Raw genomic sequence first — 22,342 nt, 5'->3', positions numbered from 1 at the left:
GTAATTTCTGTGTTTGTAAACTTCTTCGTTTCAGCGAATTACGAGGTTTATCAATATAAATAATTTATATCTTTGTAAAATATATATATTTTATTTTGTCAATGTACAAATATACACTTATATACAGTATATTGAAATGTATGTTACCACAAATGAATGGAAAGTATATCATGTGTGATTTAACTTATTTGATTTCGTTCCTTAAAACGTTTTTTTTTATCCTTAAAGGTATTTACGGTGTTATATCATCATTGAGATCCAACAAGGGGATAACTAGCAGCAGTTGCGATGCCGCAGTTGTTCCGTTCATTCCTAGCCATTTTAATGTAACCGTTGTCACCCCATGTTGTTCCCCAACTGTTCTTTACCAACCAATAATCTTTACCATCTTCATCAGTTCCATAACCTATTACTAATACTGCGTGATCCAAGTCTTCCGAAGAACAATTTGGTTCATAATAAATTCCTGTAATTTGAATACAATGCGTAGTATAAATACCTTCAATGAACTTAATTTAAAACCGTAATTTGTAATTGTTATGTTTCCAAGCAATACACGATACATTAAAACAATGTTTATAATTATTCCCAACCAACCTTCAGAATAAAACTGGAATGTTTCGTGAGAAGCATCAATAGCAACAGAAATTGGTCCTACAGTAGCAACAGCTGCTTTGAGTTTAGCTTCATCGTTTGCGGGAACGTCTACGAAACCAATATCATCGGCACCGCTGTTCCTCGGATTGTATCTATAATCAAGAAAATAATTTTAATACAATATTGCTCTTTTAATAAAAATTTCCTTTAGGCAGATTGTATCATTATACATTACTGTTACCTGCACTTATCATTTATCGCTTCGTATGGATAACTTTCTTCCGTATCGATACCATGATTTTCTTTAATATATTGGAACGATGCGTCCGTCATTCCACCTTGACATCCATTGTTACCATATTTTCCACTGCAATCAATTAAATTTTGTTCACTTAAAGAAGTCAGAACTCCTTTAGTACGGAAATGTTGTCCTTCCAGAGCTCCAACCTACAATCAAAATTTCATACCAGGTAAAAAAATTAATTTAGTAACAATAATATGTTAAATAAATTTAATTAGATACTGTTAATAATATACTTTACCGATGAGAATGCCCAACATGAACCACAGTGCCCCTGATCTTTAATTGGAGTAACAGCTCCACTCTCTCTCCAATCTACAGATTCTGGTAGTTGAACATTTGCTGGTTCAACAAACATAGCTCCAGTATAAGATGGTCGAGTTATAGTATTTACGGATTTGTTAAAACCATTTAATACATTTATAAATTCATGATGAAGCTAAAAATATAATATTGGAAAATGTAAAAAATGAAATAAATATATATATATATATATATGCATAAGCTATATAAATATTCTTTACCATATCTCCATATTTGTTCATCTTCAATTTATAGCCAACTTGTTTTTTTTCATAATTAGTATTATGTTTTGCAATTTTATGTTTGTTATCCATGAATATCTTCATTCTAAACTTTTCTTCGATATCAGACTTATACTCTTTCGAATGTTCTGTCTGTAAATAAATAATATGAAGTATTTTTTACTTAAAAACATAATAATAAGAAATTCATAAATCTATAATTAGAGATTATTACAATTTTACATTATCCATAATGTGTATAAGGCTAACCTATAGTAATATTTAATTGCTTCACGTTACTGATATACGTAAGAACATAAAATTTTTTAGTGTTTCACACAAATAAACGCAAACGTTAAATATGATCATTGTGCAAATGATTTATGTACCTTAAATGACACCCATTCTTCTTTGACAACTTCGAAGAAGGAAACAGCTTGTGCTGTGGTAAATATTGCCACAATTAAGAATAATAAGATTTTCATGGTTCTATATTTTATCTGAAAGAAAGTACAAAATATTAACTTTATTTATTATTGTTGAAATATATTTTGTTTAAAAAAACAGGTTCTTTTGTTCCTTGTTTCAATTCTTTTTAAATGATACGATTGTTTTCATATTTTCGTAATGTAATATGAAATTAATGTTAAAAAATTATATATTATACCGTATTCTTAAGAAATACCAAGGACATTATTAACGAGCAAAAATTCGTACGCGTAACAACAAAAGGATGCAAGACATTTTATTATTTAAATTACACAAGTAATAATGACGAAAAACGGAACATATTTTCAAGTATTGCTGTATTCTACGCGTAAAAACAAAAGACGCAAAAGATTATGTTAATAGTGACGACATTGAAACTAATATTTCGCGTTAACGTATGTATCCGAGGGGGATCATCGAACAAAGAGATTGTATCGATTTTCATTTTTGCTATAGAATGTGCTCAACGTTCGTTAAGAAAGGAAAATGTCGATCAACCTGTCCGAAGTCACCGTAGGTAAAACAAAATGAATATGAAAGATTCACTTTTATTAGATTTAGAAACTTTCAAACCGTTTAACAGTGGTTAACAATGACAGTTTAAAGTCGTAGCATGTAAACATATTTCCTCGAATAACAGAATATCTTGATATATTTGAAGTAGAAATCAATGATTCATTCAAACGAAGGAAGATCGCGTCTCCTTGAGAGAAAAGCAAATGTATCCAGGAAAAATAAACTCGAAGGTTATCAACATGTATAACAAAGCAACGGGACATTTTGAACGATGATTCTCGCGACCCGATGAATACGTCAAGTGAGAAAAATGAAAATTAAGGAACAAAAGATACCGTTAGATTCGAAATGTCGATACAACGATCGTTAGTAATTAGAATATTTTTGGGTGTCTTACCAAACACGGAGACTTAGTATTGGAGATTCCTTATAAATAAAACAGAAGCTATTATGCGTATCGTGTCGCTTTGAACTAACGAGACGCTGCCTCTTCCCTATATTCTATACCCTCCCTTCTACTACGTGATTCATCGTTACTTGCTGCTGGACATTAATTGGACACCACAGCGTCTCTCAACTTCCGTTATAGTCACTATAGATTCCAACAAAGAAATACCAAAGAGAAAGACAGATGCCTAGGTAAATAATAAGTACTATAATAATATGTCGATTATTACCAGTTCATTGATAAACATACGAACATTTGTCCATGCATAAAAAGATGATCTGTTAATGATCGAACTCTGCGTTGTTTACGAGAAAAGCTCCGAAAGGTCGCATTGGTCTGCTTGAATTTTCTCTCGTCTTATTTTCGATATTAATTTGGAATTCGTGAATACGGTTACGTGTAACCAATCAAAACCATACAGAAAATCCCTAGCGAATCGCTGTGCCGTGCCAGTTAATAATCACTTAAATATAGTACATACAATCTCTTTGTTATGTTGCCAAAGTTGCATTATGCCTGTAACGTTAATTTATTAACGATGCTTCGATCAAACGAATTCGACGAATTGGGGGACACTGACAGAGTAGGATATCGTCTATAATTGTTATCTATTCACATGCGTTCTACAGATTTATTCTTATGAGTTTGTGTGTAATTCGATTTGTATGCGATCATCCGTTGCAGTTGTCATGTGATTTTGATAAGCGTTTATCGGTGCGTGTTTGAAATGTATGCATATGCACACAAACAGTCCGATTTTATCATAATCAGTGGTTTTATACATATATTGTCAATTGCGTTCTAATCTTTCATTTTTATATTTTCCTTATTTTACATACTTCGATCAATTGTTTTGTACCGCAATTCCTCGAATTACGATATTGTTCTGCATTTCTAGACATTTTATACGGCCTTCTCAAAATGAGATATTTGAAATTTCCTAATTTGCATAAAACCATAATGGCGGTTTTGTGATTCGTTGATACGTACACTCCGATAAATGTCGCGTAAAATCTGAAAAATGATTTCCATGTCCGTGGAAAGTTGTATTATTAATACTGAAATATGCAAATGTAGAACAGTGTTACGGAGAAATTTGAACAATTGAGAATTGTGAAGTTTGTAAAGGCGTAACTATTCGAAGCTACGATTACTGCGCTGATGTTGCATTTTGATATCTGAGGATTCCACTTTAATCATACGACGAATGCATTCCAATATGAAGAGCGAGCGAGTAAAACGAGCAGGAAAAGCATCCGTGTCATTCTCAAATAACAGAATTTTTCACGGAAATCATTGTTCTTATAAAAGAATTTCAACAGTATCATTTGTTTGCATCTTTCTCATTTTTTCGTTTAATGTACAGACTAATTATGTAATCTGTTTGATTTGAAATATAAATATAATTTATGGTATAAATTGAAAATTTCGATAACAATAATTTCATGAAGTTGTACGTTTCAAACCGAATTTTCTATGCATGTGTATTTTGTGACTCTAAGATTAATCCTACTCCTTAATGAGATTAAAGTATGATGTAGTCTAAATAAAGTGAGAAAACACTTTACAAGAATTATGTTAACTTTCGAATTATGATATCGAAGTAATAATTCTAGAAAAATCTCTAGCTGAATTTAATCGTTGCGCGCATAATGCAATGTAACGAGTTTTCGAAGCGAAATGACATTTTCGTATTTATAATATAATCTTTAATAGCAATATCATTTGACGTTGAATCGTTCATTCTGATCGTTAAATATTGCCAAGTATCAGTATTTGAACTCTGAAACATTTTAGATATTTCATATGCACTTCGTCCTTCTTATTTTATTCTATCTAACGATAGGAAACGATGAAAATATCGTTCGTAAACAAAACAACCGTATCGTCTGGTAACTGTGTTTCTCTACTTTAAGGTCTTCCAATTGGGGACGTGGCATTAAAGTTTCTAACAGACAGTTTCACTTCTATGAATTTCTACGTCTATGGTGGAACCTTGATTTTTAAGTCTCCATAGACGTAGAAATTCGAAGACCTCAATAGACGTTTCGCTACTACAAAGTTATTTTGTGACTTAATCTTTGTACATTGTTTATTAATCTATTGAGGGAAAAATGTCTCGAAATACAATAGACAGTTTCGATGTCAGTAAAAAACAAATGGAAGTAATAGAATATAGAAATGCAAGGAGAAAAGTATTACGTGAGGATTATTTAAAACAGATTCATAATCCGATAAAACAAGAACTTTTGGTACGTATCTTTCATGGTTTAACCTGGTTTACTGATTTACGATTTCGAAGTACAAGGGAACGTACATAGAGAATTTACATTTAATTTGTTACTTCCTACTTAAACATTATTAAAGTCACAAACTTTATGCTGATACGTTCCTATGCCTTCAAAGATGTTAGAATTATGTAAGATATAATAGTTTGTGATGACATTTCTTATTATTTGTTGTAACGCGTGTCCACATTTCGTAGATGTACAGTATGGAGTAATTATTTATATTCTATATTCAATGTATAATTATATACATTACCTCTGTCTTAAATGTATAGATGGATCATGGAATACATAGATTTGGTATCATGAGAATTGCCAATGAATATCATTCAGCGATAAATGGTAGATGCCTTGTAGTGGGTATAGGTGGAACTCTAGCAGCTATAGGCATATTTTATTTGATTGCTAAGAATTACAAGGTAAATTAGTAAACTTTTAATGTTAACGTTGAAACACGTACAAGGTACGAAAATAATAAAGTTGATTGTTACAGAACAAGATAGAACATCAGTATAGAACTGGACAAATAGCTTATGCCGATAGACACAATAAATTTATGTAAAGAATATAAAAAATGCTTAATCTTAAATTCATTATTTATTAGTGTATTTGTTAATGTAGAATTATAATAATGAATTTCTTTCAAATATTACTTATACAACTTTTCTTACACTTTTACTTATATTCATCGATCTTCTAATTGCTTATCACGAGCAACTACTGCATCATCGAACTTAACCATGTATGTAGTTCCCTTATGCCAATGTGCAGTCACCTTTGCTGGCTACATATAAAAATGAAAATATTCTTAACATATATCGTATTTAATGATATATTAAAATAAACAATTATGTTAAGTTCGTTCATAAAATTATTTTCAGAAATCTAAGGTATGTTCATTCTATATTAAAATTCTGAAACATTAATGTTAACAATTCTTTACACTCACAAAACCACAGTCGCAAAGAATGGCTTCAACAATTCCAGCAATAAAAGAAGCACAGTTTAAACTTCCTTTATCTTTTGGTACCGATATGAATTTATTTACTAATGCTTCTTTCTCTATAATATAGTAAGTCCGCTCATCGTCATTCGCATGTTCTAATTTGTCAGCTTCACGACCAAATAACGATTTCCAGACTGTGCTTTTAATAAATAACAGAATATTCAACAATTTTATCTCACGTTTTCCTCCTTTCTCCCGAATAACTAAAAGATCTGTAATTCTGTGTCCAACTTCTGCGCCAATTTCCGCTAATCTAAAAATGAATATAAAGACGTTCGAATTACAAGTAATGTTTTAATTGGTCTGTTCAGTTACGTACTTGTTTTGTAATTCTGGTACGGTGTAAACTCTATTTTGACAGTACTGTACGAGTTCCGAAAACAAAAGTGCAAAACAACTCAGGCTAACCTCTCCTTTTCCTTTACTCAATGACTTATCGAGTATACTTGTTCGCGTTCGAACTGCCGATATTGTAATAGTTGTCATTTTTACACGCTAATTCTTCAAAAAAAAATATATATATATATATATATATATATCTTTATTAATAATATTTATGAAACAAGGTATTTAAATCAGTTTCAACATTGATCTTAAAATGCGTCTTGCTCTATATTCGCCATCTACTTGGAAAACTGAGTGTAGATGTGCCGCCACCAACTTCAAGAAGAAAAGACTAGGATGGTTATATTGCCAGTGAAAAGGACAGAGACAGTTCATTTGGCGGAGACTATGTGGCGCCACCATTCCAGGGTACGCGAGTCACATTTTCAAAAATTATTATCTTAACGACTTTTTCATAGATCGGAAACGACTATTCTCTCTTATTAATGAAATATTTATTAAATATTTCACTAAATACTCTACTGTTTTTTCTCAGCGGAGGAACTTTTTTATCGACCACAGATAGATCAGTTGGTAAGGTTTCCTCGAAATCAGCTATCGAAAATCTACATAATTTAGTCGAGTCTTCCCTGTCTGTTGTCGGTGGTGTTAGCACCTATCGATAAATTAGGAAACTACAAACGCCAATGTGAAACGCGACTACAGCGCCCTCTCATTCTTCAGAAATGAAAGAAAATCAGATCTATTTACCTTATAAATTTTATAATTCTATAAGGTACTTTCTCTTCTGAACCTTCCTCTCCGTTAAATTCTCAACGTTTATATAATCACTGTATCGCATCGCACGTAATTTATCATTCTTCGCCATACTTCAGTTTTCCGATTAACAAAAATAACGTGATTTTCCTGATCAATTTTATATCGTACACAACATACGGTTATTGATATACCATTGATTAATCAAGTGAAATAATGTTCTGGTCAAAAATTGACCTGGTAAAAATATCAAAAATTCGCATCGAGAGAATAACGCAAGATATACGTACGCAACACGTGAAAAACTACTGATATTATTACACACTACGATAACCAAACGATAACCAAACGATAGCTACGCGTACACCTTTGACCTTTTATGACAGATTGCATTAATCTATTAAAATTCTACCGTTTATCGGAACGCGAAAAAATGTTTTACTCGTTTCTCCGATAAATCGCTGTCAGTTATCTGTCATTTTACTGGACACCGCCATGTAGTATGGTAGGTAAGTTACAATGACAAAATTATATTAGTTTTTCTTAATCTGACCAACTGATATCTTCGAGTAGCAGCATTCGAGAGATACAGGTATGTTTAAGTGCTGGCGTAACAGGATTTAGAATTTCGAAGTCCCGTTGACTACGTCGTCATTTAAATCTACAGTTTCTACTTACGATCGCGTTGCTTTCGCAGAAGTCAATTTCATGTTAGAACAATGCTCAGAATTAACGGGCATTATTCAATCGGACATCTGTTCCGTACAACTTTCTTCGGGTTGCGTAAACGATCTGATCGCACAGTACCTTTGCGGTAGTTGCGCTTGCATCGGACCGGAAGAATAGCGCCGCCATCACGCATTGTTCAAAGTAACGGCACAACGGACAACAAATTTATATACATAACCTCTCGATAGAACGACCGGTATATCCTGCAAAGATCTAATGCTTAACTATCCGTGATTTCACGATCGTGTCTTGGGATTACCAATTGAATAATGATACGTAGCGTGATCTATTTAAGGGGATCGATTGCGCATACGCTATTGGACTCGGGACGTTTAGGTTCCATAGTAAAGTACCTTCGTAGGATAGTAGTACCTTCGCGCAGTAAGGAAAGCGAATATTTCTTTTCTCAATTCATTTGAATCAAAGCTCTTTCTTTCTATTATACATTCACGGTTATTTCATTGGTCACTTGAGAATCACCAAAGAAAGTTGTTCCCTTATAGTTCCCGTACGTCTGACGGTTAGGTTCTGTCCCTTATGACTCATGTGCTTCGTGCAACGACGGAACCTGCCCGAGAGAATGCTTCGTCGATATCTTAGAAACGGATGAGTGAAACGGTGCGAATGTTCGGCAAAGAAAATTCCTGTCGCGATTCATTCGTTATTCGGCTACGCGAGAGCTTATTTGTTTTCTCGTTTCATTATCGTGGGAAGATTGAGACCACTTAACGGGAGAGAGACAAACGTCCAGCGAATAATACAGAGACACAAAGGGGGAGACCGATTAAAAAGGGGAGTTTGATATTGCCGCGCCGCCTGCGCGCAAGTAAAATCAATGAGTCCACCCGGCGAATGTGCCAGTGCGACTCCACCGACGTCGCGACGGAGCCGCGTCCGGTCTTTCCCTATCTTTGGTAATTTCGCATCTTCTTCTCGGAAATTCGTGTTATCGTGCGATAAGAACAATGTAAGATTAAAAAGATTGCCATGCCGAGTCAGGAAGACATGGACCTTTGTACCGACAAGGTACTGTCCAAAGGAAGAATACTTCAGGAACTGACGAAAGCTGTCAAATTGGTAAGTGGCTGTCTGCTCGAGGCACAGGGACGACGTATCAAGGCCATACGTCATATATTGTATACGTATACGTATATACGTGCACGTACATAGAGAGAAAGAGAGAGAGAAAGAGAGAGAGAGAGAGAGACAGACAGCAGACGCACACAGAGACATGCGGCTATATGCACTTTCGTATCGCGGATTTAAAGTTACACCGCGATCCGACACAATCTCTCCGACCCAATTACTTTCGATCGTGATCGTCGTTTATCCCGAGGAAAATGTTGCCTTCGTGTCCTCTCTTCGCTAGAGATCCAGAAAAAAGGAACGAGTTTCTGAGAATACTTAACCGTGACGGAACAGCTGAAATCGAAGATGCACACAGCCATGAACGCCTAGCGTGTCGGTTTGACGCTGCTTGACGCTGTTTTATTGTCTTCCTCGTATTTTTGTAGGCGAGACGTAAATACATGTGCTCCTGCCGTCATCACTGGTTCTGGTATCTCCCAGCAACTTTAACGTTGCACCTTGCGCCGTCCGCGTAGTTGTGCATCTTTTGCCTGCTCATTTCTGCACCTGTCACACCACTGTAACATTTGGTATTCCGCTGTTCGGGATCCATGTGGATCGATGAATCCGCTTCGTGTCATCGCGACTGCTGCACTTATCTTGTTCGTGGGATAATCCGTGGATATTACTTTCTCCGTCTCGTCTGGTTAAATGCGCGATCCTGTCCGCGTTGTTACACGCAGTTTGTTTAATCTTTGTTTATCGTGTCGCCTATGCACTATTTACGATGACAGCGGAAAGTTGTGGAATTGTTGGTCACGTGTAAAAATTTCATTTATTAACCGTTAAGTAAATTCCAGTAAAAATTTATTTTAAATTTTATCCTATCGAATATCTAAATATTGTCCCAGAATCTTTGCGACGCGTAATTCTTCTCAAAAGATCTTTGAATTTAACGATGTCTATGGAAAATAAAAGAAGCTTTATTCTGTTCCAATTAGGTATATGCTCAGAGTATATATAGAACAGTAGTCTTGGATGGAGATTCTTGGTTGGTCTACTGGTTAGATCGAGCCTTGCGCCATGGACTACGTATAGAACGACATGGATATTGGGGAACCGCTCGTGAACTTAGTCATCAAGATACCGTTGTAGTGATACACGCTCTTCAAGGTGTCCTAACTTCCATTGGGAAAGGTTTGTTCGATTAACAGAATGAATACCGACCTTCCGAAGGCCCACTCTAGCATATGTTTTTAATATATTTACGCATCGGTTATTAAAGGTTCGATATGTTATAGGTCGAGCATGGCTTTACCACACGCTTAGCGAAGGCAGCTTTGAAAGTTATTTAGCTTGTTTGTTACGAGATACGAAAACATTGAAAAAGCAGTACTTTCCACATGCACTTGTACGAGATGCAGATAAGACCAACCAGTTAGTTAATCTTCTTGCAGGTCTAGAGAATGTATCCTTCACGTTACAATTGGTACGTATTTTATAGAAACAATTACGAATATTTACCAAGTTTCAAGGTGTATCATTTTTTTGTTGATTTTTAAGAAAATTCTTTTTTCAAATTTCTATATTTTATGTAAGATTTCTATCCATTCCATTGGTGTACTTTGACAAGATGCATTTAATGCAGCCTGTTTGGAAAGCAGTGATAGTCACATTGTACGCAACAGACAACTAGTCTTTTCTTTTTTGGTCTTATGCAGCTACAATAAAAGCCAATGACGATATCGACGTGTGGTCGTCGGCATTTTATATTCATCTGTTTTTGTAGTTTTTACTTTATATCCCTCGTATTGATATTAGTATCACCCCCTGGTTACAATTATCTCGATGATAAATAATGTCTGTCACTTAGCAGGAGTTGCATGCCGAGTTGAATCTGTTTATATGAATTAAGGGGCAATAAGTTATCGCTTGTGTGTGCACCTATTTTTCATTTATCCTGTATCACCTTCTTTATTTATTCATGGAAAATCTTTGATGTTTGTACTTATGTTTATTAAAGAACTACAATTCATTTGTTTATGCATTCTGCTTTTTATCGAGTATTTTATACACCTGAAACGTAAATGAAACAGATTAGAGGCGAGGAGGGATTCGTTTGAACTTAAAAATTATTTACTGCACAGGATGTAACATATCTGGACACTTGTAATTATATGCCTCAGCGGCCTATGAGCGTAAACTCTTCTGGAACCATTTTATCGTTACATCTTAGATCGTCCAGCGTATCTTCGAGTCTAGCTTCTCCCGGTGACAGTGGAGTTGCTTTTGACAGCGATATGGATCTTGCGAATGAGACCGACGCCAGCAGTTACAAAGAGGTAAACTTTTCAAGTGTAATCCACTCGGAACGATCAACATTCATTTCATATAATAGCGTTTCACGTTTTCAGGAAGATTTTAATTTGGAAGAAATTCCGAAGTACCGAAACAACAGGTACAAGACAATGATAAATAATCGTATGGAGGACAATAAGAACTTTAGCTCCAGTGATTCCAGCGAGGACGGAAAAACGCCGACACAGTCACCTGGATTGGTCAATAAATTTCAAACTGCAACAGTGACGAAGAGCGATATAGCCAATCAAAACTTAACTAGGGAACTTGACGATAACGAGCTTAATTGTTCCAGTCTGGACACTCTGAAGGATTATGATTTTTATAGCAAGAGTCTAGACGAATCCAAGTTAGATAAAACAACAAATAACAAAATTGACAATGGGGTCAAGGAGATAAATAAAAGGAGCACTTACTACAGCGACGGTAGTTACAGTTTCAAGAGAAACCTTGATCCCCGAAATTCGTATGTGATCAATAACGACACGAACCTCTTAGAGCTTAGTATGACCATTTCCGATTGCGAGAATATGGAAGCACCCTACGGTATTCTGAATACCATCAACATGGCGGACGCTAGTATTTTATCCTCTTCCAGCTCGGAAGCTCTGGTGCAACGTAGACAGCGCAAGAAGAAACGCGGAGAAAGTAAGAAACGCGTCAGCTTCCACGAAGATATTCTGAAGACCATGAAGCTGGAGGACGATGAGAACTACGCCGACTTTTCCATGAGCTTTCTGACACCTAGCTCGGTTCAGAAGAAGAACGCGCAGAAAGGAAGATACAGCTGGTGCGGCCACGGTGATTCGCCGTACGTCCAGAAAACCGTCAACAGCAGAAACGCGCATTCCGACTATTATTCGTACTCTTCGTCGTCGAGTGTTTTCGACAGCGACAACGAGAAAAAGATGTCGGGCAAAACGTGCGCGGAGTCGTTGTGCCAGAGCCACTGTAAGTGCGCTTGCGGATTGTCGATCTCGGAGCGCGGTGTACCGGAAGGTCAAGAGGACCCTGGGAAGTCGTTATTACCGAAGATGGAGATCGAACTGGAGGATAACGAAGCGCAGGAGGCGTACATAGTGGAGAAAGCCTACGGGAATATAGTCGAGGATCCTCCGTCGAAAGTTCAAATGCCTTATTCTTCTAACTCAAAAAAGTATCCTTCTTCCAGCGATTGGTCCCATGTAGATAGCGTCGTCACGTCCGATTCGGATGAGCGTCGGAACAGTAGGCACTTAGCTTCGCCCTCGAAGAAACGTAACATGACCTCTATATTAACCGGAGAAAGTAGTAATAAATTAGCGCCCCCGCCTTTGAGGCAAGCCTCGTCGAAAACTTCGTTGCTGAATAGATTCTTGAAGTCCATCACCGAAAGGAAATTCGAGATAAAGAGGAGCAAAAAGTCACCGAAAGCTAACCCGTTGTACATCAAAGGCGTGAAAACCAGCTACGATTCGTTCAAGGATTTCAACGATAATCTCGACCGAGAGATACAAGAGAACGTGGCGGCGGAGAAGCAGGAGTTCAGCGGAGAGAAAGTCAGCCTGAAGCTGCGGGAGCTCTTCAAGAAGCACATTTACCGAGACAAGACCGAGGAACTGTACAAAGTGTACAAGGTTCGGAGCTCGTACATGACGAATGGCGATAATAAACCGATGATCGCTTTACTCACCGACAAAACATTGTACTTGACCGGTTCGAAGCCGGACCATACTTACAGCAATCAGTTCGTTATTCCTTATAACGAATTAGACGTGATTATGGTAAGTTACGTTCAAACGATCATCTTCTTTGGAGAGTTGTTTTTGCCTGTGACAAATGGTTTTCCAGATCGGGCCAAATGCACAAACGATATTGTTGTCCAATGCCGATTACGAGATGCAGTATCTGTTCTCCACGGGAAGCTCTCAGACCACGTCGGAACTGATAGCCTATTTGGAGATGGCTATGAGAAGGTCTCCGATGAAACCCCGGCTCCCGGCAGTCAAAGAATTGAGTTACGAGGACATGCACATTTTGAGACACTCGATACTCTGCGACACTGCTGTGCATCCGGTGAGTGATAAAATCAACTTGTTCAATGGAGACGTTGCGATTAGACATCGTACGTGACTGTCGAACGTTTCAGGATGAGAAAATAGAACATTACAATCTGATATACATGGAGGACGAATACATGTCACCTCCGAGCACACCTTGCGGACCGACGAAGGAAGGCGATCTGATGTACAGACCGCACACGTACCAGCAGCTTCATCCCAACGCGCCGACCAATCCGTGGGAAGCTGGCTACTTTGTTCTTAAAGGTGGCGTCGTTTACATGTTCACGGACGCGAATCAACGGCTTCCCAAACGAGCGATTCCATTGAAGGGTGGTCTCTGTCAAGGGTGTCGAAGAATCCCGAATTCCCATCGACCGCACACCTTCGAAATCCTCCTGAAACCGAACAAAGCCTTCCAATTTGCTGCCCCAGACGAATACGTCGCTTCCGAGTGGCTGCAAAGTTTTGTTCAGAGCGCGTCGGGATTGTTCGACGCGTCGGAGAAACGAGAACCAATGCCGTGTAGCCTTATCACGACTACCAAACACTTGGTTGCTATGAAAGAAGTATTTCCTGGTAAGCAACGCGGACAAACCCTCTCCTGTGCCTCTGTCGAAGACCTTACAGCCTTCAGAGTACCTGTGACGCAACAATCTTGGTGTATACTGGTAAGCAGTCGACCGAACCTCGACGTTGCGTGATCCCGATGCACTGATTTCTTATCTTTTCACATAAAGGAGTTCTCGTGTCGAGAAGTTCACGAAAGCAGCGGCGATTGGGTGATATATTTCACAAACTATACGGAATTGTGCACCTTCAGGGAAATTTTGGAAACGCTGTGGGCCGACGCGAGTTTGGTACGTTGCAATTTAACAAATAATAACGTGTACAGCAAGCGAGTGTAGAACATAACTCGAAGGAAATGACAATTATATCGTGGATTCGCTACACTAAATTAATGGAAGTAGAATTGATCTGTATATTTTTAGGGAGAGTTTCCTATGGTAACGCTTCCACCAGAAGACAAACTCCACCGGCGTTGCTCGGATGCTAGTAAAGAGCTAGAACTTGCATGGCGATATTTACTACCCTTGGAAATTGATTAATTATCGTTAAGGTGTATTAATAGACAATAGTTACGGCATCGTCATATTCAGTAATAGAATGAGATGAGACATAAATGTTGGCGCTCCGGTTCTCGGAAGCACCGGTATATAGCGATACAATAAAACAACTGCAACGGCTAAAGTAATTCATTAAGCATCGATGCGACGAATGTTCAGCTACCCTTGAGATCGATCTCATGTTCCTCCGTATCAGTAAGGAGTGGTGAACGCGCGAGAATTATACACAAATACAGATATTTAGCAGTACCTCTAATATCGATGTGCTAATCCACTAAAAAGGTGCAATATCTTTTTAATAACGTAAACAACCTTGGTAATATATCGTTGACGCTGGATTGTAATATAACGGTGAGCGAGTAAGATCATTGTACCGGTTATATGGATGTCTATATTATTCACATATATAAGAAGAATTAATCCGCAATCGAGAATGCACCATTGATATCGAGTGATTTATTCTGAGAAGAAAAAAAAAAGATTCTAATAAACTGGCAGCAAGGTATAGAGCAGCTTTGACAAGAAAAGAATATTCTATATATTGCTTTCGAAATAATTGTGCGACGTATAGTTAACATTCCTTATAGCATAATACCGATGATAATACTAATTATAAATCGACGACATAGCTTTCTAACTTTATTTTTAATCTCTTTCTTTCTATAAGCGTATGCTCTCTCGCTTTAAAATTATCAATTTTAGTTATAATAATATTGATAATGATGATGATGATGATAATAATAATATATATATATGTATATATATTATTTTCGACTGAAAATAATTAAATATATATATATTGTTCTCAATTGTACAGATATGAAATCAATTAATTGCGGAATATAATTATATCATATCTTAAGGTGCTTTTATTTAATAATTCGATATATTGAAAAATGTTGAAGTGTATCAAGAAATCTTAACGCAGGATAGTTTTATTACGGTAAACGAAATTTTTATTCTTTTTAAATATCAATTGTACGTTTCCAGGTGAAAAAGAAAAAAAGCGATTTCATGCACCAAAGAGATTTCGTTTTTCGCGTGAATTAATTTGTACGGTTCAAATGAATCTGTATGTCCTTTTTTTAAGATTATATTTTGCGTTACCAGTACTACATGATTCGATGCAGTTTGTAAATCACTGTGAATAAAACTGCAATATCGTATGCATCGTTCTATGTAGTTATGTCTAATTGTGATAAAGCATTTATACGTTAAAATATCAAATTAACAACACTTACTAATTTGCGTAGTTGTAACATGAGATTTGTGTGACTTGTTGTTACACGATAAAAAGAAAAATGAAAAACATAATCAGTTTCTTGTGTTAGTTTCTAGCGGGCTTAAAAATGGAATTTTTGCACAATGTTGGCATCGGCATACATGATCTTCAAAATTGCAAAAAAAAAACAAATAAAAATAAAATTTTGACTAGTCGACAGAATAATAGCGAAGATGTTGCATCGTTCTTTCCTATCGTAGTATACGTTATTATGTGTATATTTTCATTTTCATTAAATTTTAAATAATGTATAAAGATTTTATTTCTTATTTTTCTTTTAATGCTACGAATTCCATACATTTAATTTTACAATCTTTTAACAACAATGTACATTATAGTTCCTTAATTTTTAAATATTTATCTATTATGTACACTCGTTATGTATTTTTTTTATAACGTTTATCGCTTTATAGACATTTTTAAAAAGTATTTAAACAACATGGAATTAATATGAACAGCTGATAATAGCTTAAGGGGACATAGATACAATATAAAATAAGATACAAAGAAGAAGAATGATTAATGAAAGGTAATGATTTTCAGAAACGTTCATAATCTTCTGCAAACTATAAGATACATTTTATGCAATAAAAGAAATACTTATTTTATGTACTTTAAATCTACTTATACTAAAGTTGAATGCAATCATAGTGCTAAAGAGAAATGCATTTATTCGGGTATATAATGACCTATTGCTTTTCTCATACGTTTAGCTTTTTCAATATCGGCTAAAGGATATTTTTCTCGTACAGCCTCCCAGTCCAGATTAGGGAATACTCGCGCCAAACCAACCACAGCCCTAAATTGACGACTGTAATTTAAATAATTTTAAACATTATTTTCAATTAAAACGTAATTAAACCGTAATAAAATACCCAAGTTATATGACAAAGTATGAAATGATACAAACTTCCGTGCTCTACGTTTCTCATTCCAACATTTTTCTCTGTAAAGTCGTATGAACTTGCATACTGCAGCACTCCTGAAACCAAATTGGTACCTCTTCTGCCATCCTCTATTTATACATTTTGGTATTTTGTGTTGTGTCATGCAATACACGTACCGTAAGCCTATAAAATGGAATCCAAATAAAGAGATTGCAATGAAACTCTTGCATTTTATAGCATATTATTCTAAGTAAACAAGATATACCTATTTGACTATATACTATTTTTGATGGTCGTTCTCCACTTTCTCCAGTTTCAAGCATATGATACGCCTGATTTCTTTCACGAACTACCGTCTCCAAGTTATACATACTATTTTTAACTTTATCAATCCTTTCGGGATTGGGAAAATATTCCACTAAATCCTTATACGCTTCTTCCATTGTTAATAGCATATTTCGTTCTTTTAACAATACAAACCTAAATCATTTAAATGTGAATGTAATCATGGCCATCTACTTATAATTGTATTTTATAAGTTACTTGCCATAACTTATGCAGATCCTCATTACTTTTTAATCTTAATTCATCTATTCTCCAAGAACGTCCTACTTTAATCTGGTCCTTTCCCCAATTCTCCTTATCATCAAAAAATTCCATTAAATCGTTTCGTTTGGTTGTAGTATGAATGAAAGCAAATTGGAAAGTAGGTACCCTAGAATTTCATGAAATCATTTTATTCCGTACAATATAAATGTTACCTTTAAAACGTTACAAAAGAAGACGCGATTCATAAATATAACCTACATCGTTCAGCTTTTAAACACTTTTAAATCGCTTTTAAAACACGGAACGTTTTAAAATAAAGCAACTAGTTTAGAATCAATTTGAATAAAATTGAAGAAATTAACGTATCATTTGCTAAACAACTAAACGCACTTCGAAATGTGTAACCTTAAATATATTGAAAAACTTATAATAATCAAGAGATTAACATAAAAATATATGACGAACCTTCGAATGTACAGCGGAGAAGCAATTGAATTAACATTTGGCGCTAGAGTTAAATTTGTTAGTAACTTCATCACATTATTTACACTTTTTGAAATTTGTATGGTTTTCGTAAGGGCTGCCATTGTGCACATGTAAAGTACGGTCGTACTATCGGCATTGATAGGGAATACAGTCTTATAGAGGAAAAATCTCTGTCGTCATTTTTCTAGCTTCTTATACCAATGTATATTACATATTGCGAAATTCTGCAGCTACTTTCAGAAAAATCATTCAATATTTTTGAGTTTTGTAACTATCTTTACGGATTACGACTTCGGCATTGAAACTTTGCCCGTGTAGGGGGATTTCCTAATTATCGACCGATGGTCTAACGAAGTATCTGAATAAAAAGGCAAACGAGACGAAATAAAAAATAGCGGGGGGTATGAATTGCTACTAGAAATTTAATTTCAAAAGATAAAAATACGCTTCTACTGTAATAATTGTAATATTTATTATCACAAACTATGAGTTAAATCGTACACAATTATGTAAGAAAAATTAACCGTGATGTTTATAATTGTTTCCTTCTCCCTAGATAATTTCATGGTACGGAGATGATGTTTTCGAATATTGTTAGAAAAATCATTCGATTCTATATCGTTACAAATATAAAAATTAGCTGCCACACAAATACATATTAGTCTAAAAATCGTCTAATTTGTAGTCGTCGCTGTTTACAATAAACACAAAATCATCTTTCTTATCGCTTAGAATTTAGAACTTTTATACATTTGAAATTCCAGATATTTAGTAGAAAATATTTATCCAATATATTTCTATCGCCAATAAATGGATCAAAAAGTCGATCAAAGGCACCTTTTCAAGACATTAATTACACTTACAATTACATAAAAATTATATTGCTTTAAGGCACTACTATATACACTGGTGACCTAATAATATCGATACATATGAGTTTTTCATTGTTGCCTTCTCATGCATGTTACAGTTTAAGGTGCTCATGTTTTGAAAAAATTTTCATAAAATATATACTATATATACTATATATATATACACACACACACATATATACATGTAGAATATAATATATGTATGTATCTATATATAGAATGAAACTACAGTTCATAGACACACGAATATATTGCAACTGATATTCCACATTCAATGGAATTCCACATTTTGGAATGTACTGATAATGAAAATCTGACAGATTTATTACATGAGAATGTATTTCTTAACGATTTCCGTCAATTCAACCGAAAGTTTTCCATTGTTCTGGCTTTGCGTACTAATCGAACTGTAGTTTCAACAGGCTAGATCGGAACTTGGTCGTTCGATGATTTCTCATCAACTTAGTTTGTTGATTTCGTTAACACATTGCTCTCTCATGTCGCGGAGTTTATATATATTATATATATAAACAATTACTGCGGTTTATATAACGATAAAAAAAAGAATTCTTAAACAATAACAAGGTATACCACATGATACTAAAATCACATAAACGCTCGATATTTGGGCTGAGAATCTCCTAGCCCATTTCCTCGACGACACAGACACGGTTTACTTCGACAGGGGTCAACGAAATAATACCGGTGTTCTTTCGTCTATTTTTTCTTTCCTTTTTTCTTTTCTTATGCATTTCATCATTCGCTCTGAAAACGTTTCGTCGTTACTCTCAAACGTCACGATGCAACGACTTAAGGAAAATCTTACGAGAAAGTATGTGTTGCGGAGATCAGTTTGGTATTTCACGGGCAACGTTTATCCGAAAGAAAATGTAGGATCACTTCTACGCATTTTTATAGGACGAACCGTCGTAAACTGTACAACCTGATTAATTTTTTTCTTGAAATAATACGCTTTATACACTCACTTAAGTGCAGTTTTCCTACCATCGTTTTTCCGAATGTTCTGACATATTTACGAATAAAGCTGTATGTTGTATTCGACTGTATCACCATTGATAATTTTTCCATTCTCTTCTTTGTTTTCATAACAATTTATTCCAGGATGCATTGCCTCGGACAGCTAACACTTATTTCATCAGGTTAACGTGTTAGAGTCACAGTTACCCTTTGTCGATAATTTATATCTTGTCCGAATAACGTAACCAATCAGTGAGTTTTTATGCAACGGGGATATCAGGGATATTTGTCGATACGTTATCAACAGCAGTCACCACCTTAAGGACGGTATTCTGAATATTCATTGTAAGCTAAATTTGTATTAAATGCTTCCTTTATTGCGATCAACCGAGATAAAGAATATTACGTCGAAAGAACACGGTAGAACCGACAAGGCTGGCTTTCTACCTAGGCGGAACAAGCGATACCCTTAAGAGACTCATAAAAAATAATCAGGATGGACAAGTTTAGCGCATTGTTACTTTACAAAACTGCAAAATTTTGTCTCTGAATGGTCTTTTGTTGTCGAGCTCGCTCAAACGATGAAACTTGTTTCAAAAAGTTTGCTTTTCTTTTCATTTTCGTAACTCCGCCGCTAGCAGATTAATTGCCATTAATTCGGGAACAATGTGACAAGTTAAAAAATACTTGTTCTTCTAACGTCAATAAAGTGGATCGTACACGTTCTGATATGGCAATCAACAGGTGCGACGGCTGCGTCATTCTAGACAAACGGTCTTGAACGTAAAAACTCGGTACAGTTTTACATTTAGTAGGAAATTTGGTCCGACAGTTCTGTACTAACTGCTGACTGTGCTTCACGTACATCGTTCGATCACATGTGAATCGTTGCAGCCGTATAACGTGCTTCTCCTCTTCGCCAACTCCACTGGCTTGGTCGATACTAGATAACGAATCAATTCGAGAGTCAATAAAACATTGTATTTATTATTTCTCTCGATGCAAAAGTTATTCAGGTGAATCCTTACCCTAATTAATATTTGCCCGGACGCGCTATGAGGGTTACGGTAAGCGTATGCAGCCCAGCCCACCATGCCTACGACTAAACCGACCACCATTAGAATTCCGATTATTCCAGACACTCCCATGTTCATGTTGTTATTCCGGGCTAAAAATAAAAAAACAAAACAATTAATCACTGATCAGGAATTGTTCTTGGGTACGATGAACGTTCGTGAACATATAATTTTCAAACGAATCAGAGCAAGACTAGTTGCGCGTTGGTACAAGGCAATGACAATGAAATGAATTCGGCGTTACGTCGTTTAGAAAGTGAATTTGTCTTACAACGCTCTAAGGGACTCGACTCGTGTCTCCCTTGCTCCACGTTCATCTCACTGACAGTGACGGTCTCCTCCGGGTGCATGCGCAAAACGTGATTGAATTCTTCCACGGGTTCCTCCTTGTACGTGATCGGCAATGGACAATTATCGACCTCCTTGATCTTCCTGACGTCGCAACCTTTCAACAACCAATCCTGTCGTGACCTGAACATTCCCGTGCTGCATTGGTTCAGCGCGGAACACCATTTGCAGTTGAAGTCTTTCAGTTTCGTCAAGCAGTCTTTACAGTTGTCCATCTCCAAGCAGGTGGGCAAAGCGTTCAGGTAGATCACCGTCCAACTCTTTATGTCCTGCCGGTTGAAGTTCACGCGATGGTACTCGTAGATTGTCTTTCTGCGAACAACTGAAGAAAACGGGATGAATCGAAGGACTCGATCGTTCGAAGTACACTTTTCGCAGTGGTACACTTGAAAATATTTTTACAGAGTTTCAACAGCGGGAGACAGACGCTCAGCTGAATCTGTGCAAAGTACCAGTGTTCCTCAGATTCCGTCCTGGATCATTTTTGAATACTTTGGCAACGCGAAGACCAGACCAGGTCTGTTGTACTTACAGAACACTATTCTATCCATAATGTAAGCGTCACTGAGTCCAACTTTAACAGGATGCGAGGTGTCTTCGATCATTCCGATCATCAAAGGAATCACCGAGTAAACGAAAACGATGTCGCCGTTTTGATGGAGGGTCACTTGGAATGTGAATGCCCCGGCCTCTGGTTTGTCCTGTAGGATCACCTTTTCCCACTCGACCGTGAACGCCGTTCCTACAATTGAACGTTATAGTGGATTAGACATTTATTCGTCAAGTGTAGAAATCTACGGGTTGGTGTCCACAATCGGCGTGACTCACCGTTGTCAGCGTATTTAACGTAACTATCATTCGACAGACGCGTATCGAAATTCGCCATCAGGGGTGCAATGTACTGTGTCGCGGCCAGCCAGCTGTGAACGTATTCGCCGGTGTACAGGAAGCCACCGGTGGCGATGGTGATGTTGCGCACTTTGTGACCGTAGAACGGGAAGTCGAATTTCAGCTTGACCGTCTGCAAAGAAGAATCACACGTTTAACTCTTTGCGGTCCGAAGTGCTCTTGGTTTCTCGCTTTGAGGTTCACGTCGACGTTAGTTCATTCAATTACAGCTTAATATGACGCTCTATTTATTTATTCAAGAATACTTGGGAGTCATTGAAATGCTACCTTTAAATGGTACAATTGTGATACTACAAATAAATATAGAAAAAATTGTCAAAACAGGCAGAGGTTGCAAATAGAATGTCGAGTCTGACTCGACATA

The 22,342-nt window shown here is 36.3% G+C and overlaps 6 protein-coding genes across 15 annotated transcripts in view; 2 read left to right on the top strand and 4 right to left on the bottom strand.

Moving 5' to 3' along the window:
• Positions 1 to 63: 63 nt before the first annotated feature.
• On the bottom strand, positions 64 to 2,992 carry CtsL1 (cathepsin L). 2 transcript variants are annotated; one of them, XM_031971372.2, is made up of 7 exons: positions 2,825 to 2,992; positions 1,812 to 1,922; positions 1,423 to 1,575; positions 1,140 to 1,337; positions 839 to 1,044; positions 598 to 749; positions 64 to 466 (listed from the first exon to the last, which is right to left on the bottom strand). In XM_031971372.2, exons 2-7 carry the CDS (start codon positions 1,905 to 1,907, stop codon positions 249 to 251), a joined length of 1,023 nt encoding a protein of 340 aa, XP_031827232.2. In that variant the 5' UTR covers positions 1,908 to 1,922; positions 2,825 to 2,992; the 3' UTR covers positions 64 to 248. The 2 variants fall into 2 exon arrangements, with proteins under 2 accessions (XP_031827232.2, XP_031827233.2); XM_031971373.2 differs by having other exon boundaries at positions 2,763 to 2,906.
• Positions 2,993 to 4,805: 1,813 nt separating this feature from the next.
• Positions 4,806 to 5,815, top strand: ND-B15 (NADH dehydrogenase (ubiquinone) B15 subunit). Its single transcript, XM_031971383.2, has 3 exons — positions 4,806 to 5,127; positions 5,439 to 5,582; positions 5,657 to 5,815. The coding sequence occupies exons 1-3, from the start codon at positions 4,990 to 4,992 to the stop codon at positions 5,723 to 5,725; spliced, it is 351 nt and encodes a 116-aa protein (XP_031827243.1). The 5' UTR covers positions 4,806 to 4,989; the 3' UTR covers positions 5,726 to 5,815.
• Positions 5,742 to 8,520, bottom strand: LOC116424669 (trafficking protein particle complex subunit 31). 4 transcript variants are annotated; one of them, XM_031971381.2, is made up of 5 exons: positions 7,949 to 8,202; positions 7,265 to 7,383; positions 6,489 to 6,670; positions 6,113 to 6,422; positions 5,742 to 5,947 (listed from the first exon to the last, which is right to left on the bottom strand). In XM_031971381.2, exons 3-5 carry the CDS (start codon positions 6,653 to 6,655, stop codon positions 5,849 to 5,851), a joined length of 576 nt encoding a protein of 191 aa, XP_031827241.1. In that variant the 5' UTR covers positions 6,656 to 6,670; positions 7,265 to 7,383; positions 7,949 to 8,202; the 3' UTR covers positions 5,742 to 5,848. The 4 variants fall into 4 exon arrangements, with proteins under 4 accessions (XP_031827241.1, XP_076224091.1, XP_031827240.1 ...); XM_076367976.1 differs by lacking the exons at positions 6,489 to 6,670; positions 7,265 to 7,383 and adding an exon at positions 8,353 to 8,520; XM_031971380.2 differs by lacking the exon at positions 7,265 to 7,383 and having other exon boundaries at positions 7,949 to 8,208.
• Positions 7,317 to 15,759, top strand: prd1 (pleckstrin homology domain-containing protein pruning defect 1). Of its 5 annotated transcripts, none has more exons than XM_031971366.2 (9): positions 7,317 to 7,775; positions 10,069 to 10,264; positions 10,369 to 10,556; positions 11,215 to 11,409; positions 11,482 to 13,188; positions 13,256 to 13,480; positions 13,554 to 14,135; positions 14,205 to 14,324; positions 14,457 to 15,759. In XM_031971366.2, the coding sequence occupies exons 1-9, from the start codon at positions 7,773 to 7,775 to the stop codon at positions 14,571 to 14,573; spliced, it is 3,333 nt and encodes a 1,110-aa protein (XP_031827226.1). In that variant the 5' UTR covers positions 7,317 to 7,772; the 3' UTR covers positions 14,574 to 15,759. The 5 variants fall into 5 exon arrangements, with proteins under 5 accessions (XP_031827226.1, XP_031827223.1, XP_031827224.1 ...); XM_031971363.2 differs by lacking the exon at positions 7,317 to 7,775 and adding an exon at positions 8,820 to 9,076; XM_031971364.2 differs by lacking the exon at positions 7,317 to 7,775 and adding an exon at positions 9,585 to 9,729.
• A 371-nt stretch (positions 15,760 to 16,130) lies between these two features.
• Positions 16,131 to 18,092, bottom strand: mRpL47 (mitochondrial ribosomal protein L47). 2 transcript variants are annotated; one of them, XM_031971233.2, is made up of 5 exons: positions 17,775 to 18,092; positions 17,308 to 17,475; positions 17,026 to 17,240; positions 16,784 to 16,943; positions 16,131 to 16,684 (listed from the first exon to the last, which is right to left on the bottom strand). In XM_031971233.2, the coding sequence occupies exons 1-5, from the start codon at positions 17,903 to 17,905 to the stop codon at positions 16,543 to 16,545; spliced, it is 816 nt and encodes a 271-aa protein (XP_031827093.1). In that variant the 5' UTR covers positions 17,906 to 18,092; the 3' UTR covers positions 16,131 to 16,542. The 2 variants fall into 2 exon arrangements, with proteins under 2 accessions (XP_031827093.1, XP_076224088.1); XM_076367973.1 differs by lacking the exon at positions 17,775 to 18,092 and adding an exon at positions 17,568 to 17,758.
• A 150-nt stretch (positions 18,093 to 18,242) lies between these two features.
• l(1)G0289 (plexin domain containing lethal (1) G0289) overlaps positions 18,243 to 22,342 on the bottom strand; it is a 35,756-nt gene continuing 31,656 nt past the window's right edge. The window contains exons 4-8 of the mRNA XM_031971231.2: positions 21,898 to 22,090; positions 21,602 to 21,811; positions 20,993 to 21,391; positions 20,674 to 20,813; positions 18,243 to 20,588 (exon numbers count right to left, since the gene is read on the bottom strand). Of these exons, the coding sequence (XP_031827091.1) occupies positions 20,520 to 20,588; positions 20,674 to 20,813; positions 20,993 to 21,391; positions 21,602 to 21,811; positions 21,898 to 22,090 (1,011 nt within the window). The 3' untranslated portion in view covers positions 18,243 to 20,519. The remainder of the gene's footprint in view (positions 20,589 to 20,673; positions 20,814 to 20,992; positions 21,392 to 21,601; positions 21,812 to 21,897; positions 22,091 to 22,342) is intronic.

This window comes from Nomia melanderi, chromosome 5 (assembly GCF_051020985.1).
Source record: "Nomia melanderi isolate GNS246 chromosome 5, iyNomMela1, whole genome shotgun sequence".
Taxonomy (NCBI): domain Eukaryota; kingdom Metazoa; phylum Arthropoda; class Insecta; order Hymenoptera; family Halictidae; genus Nomia; species Nomia melanderi.
This window is presented reverse-complemented; position numbering and strand designations above follow the sequence as displayed.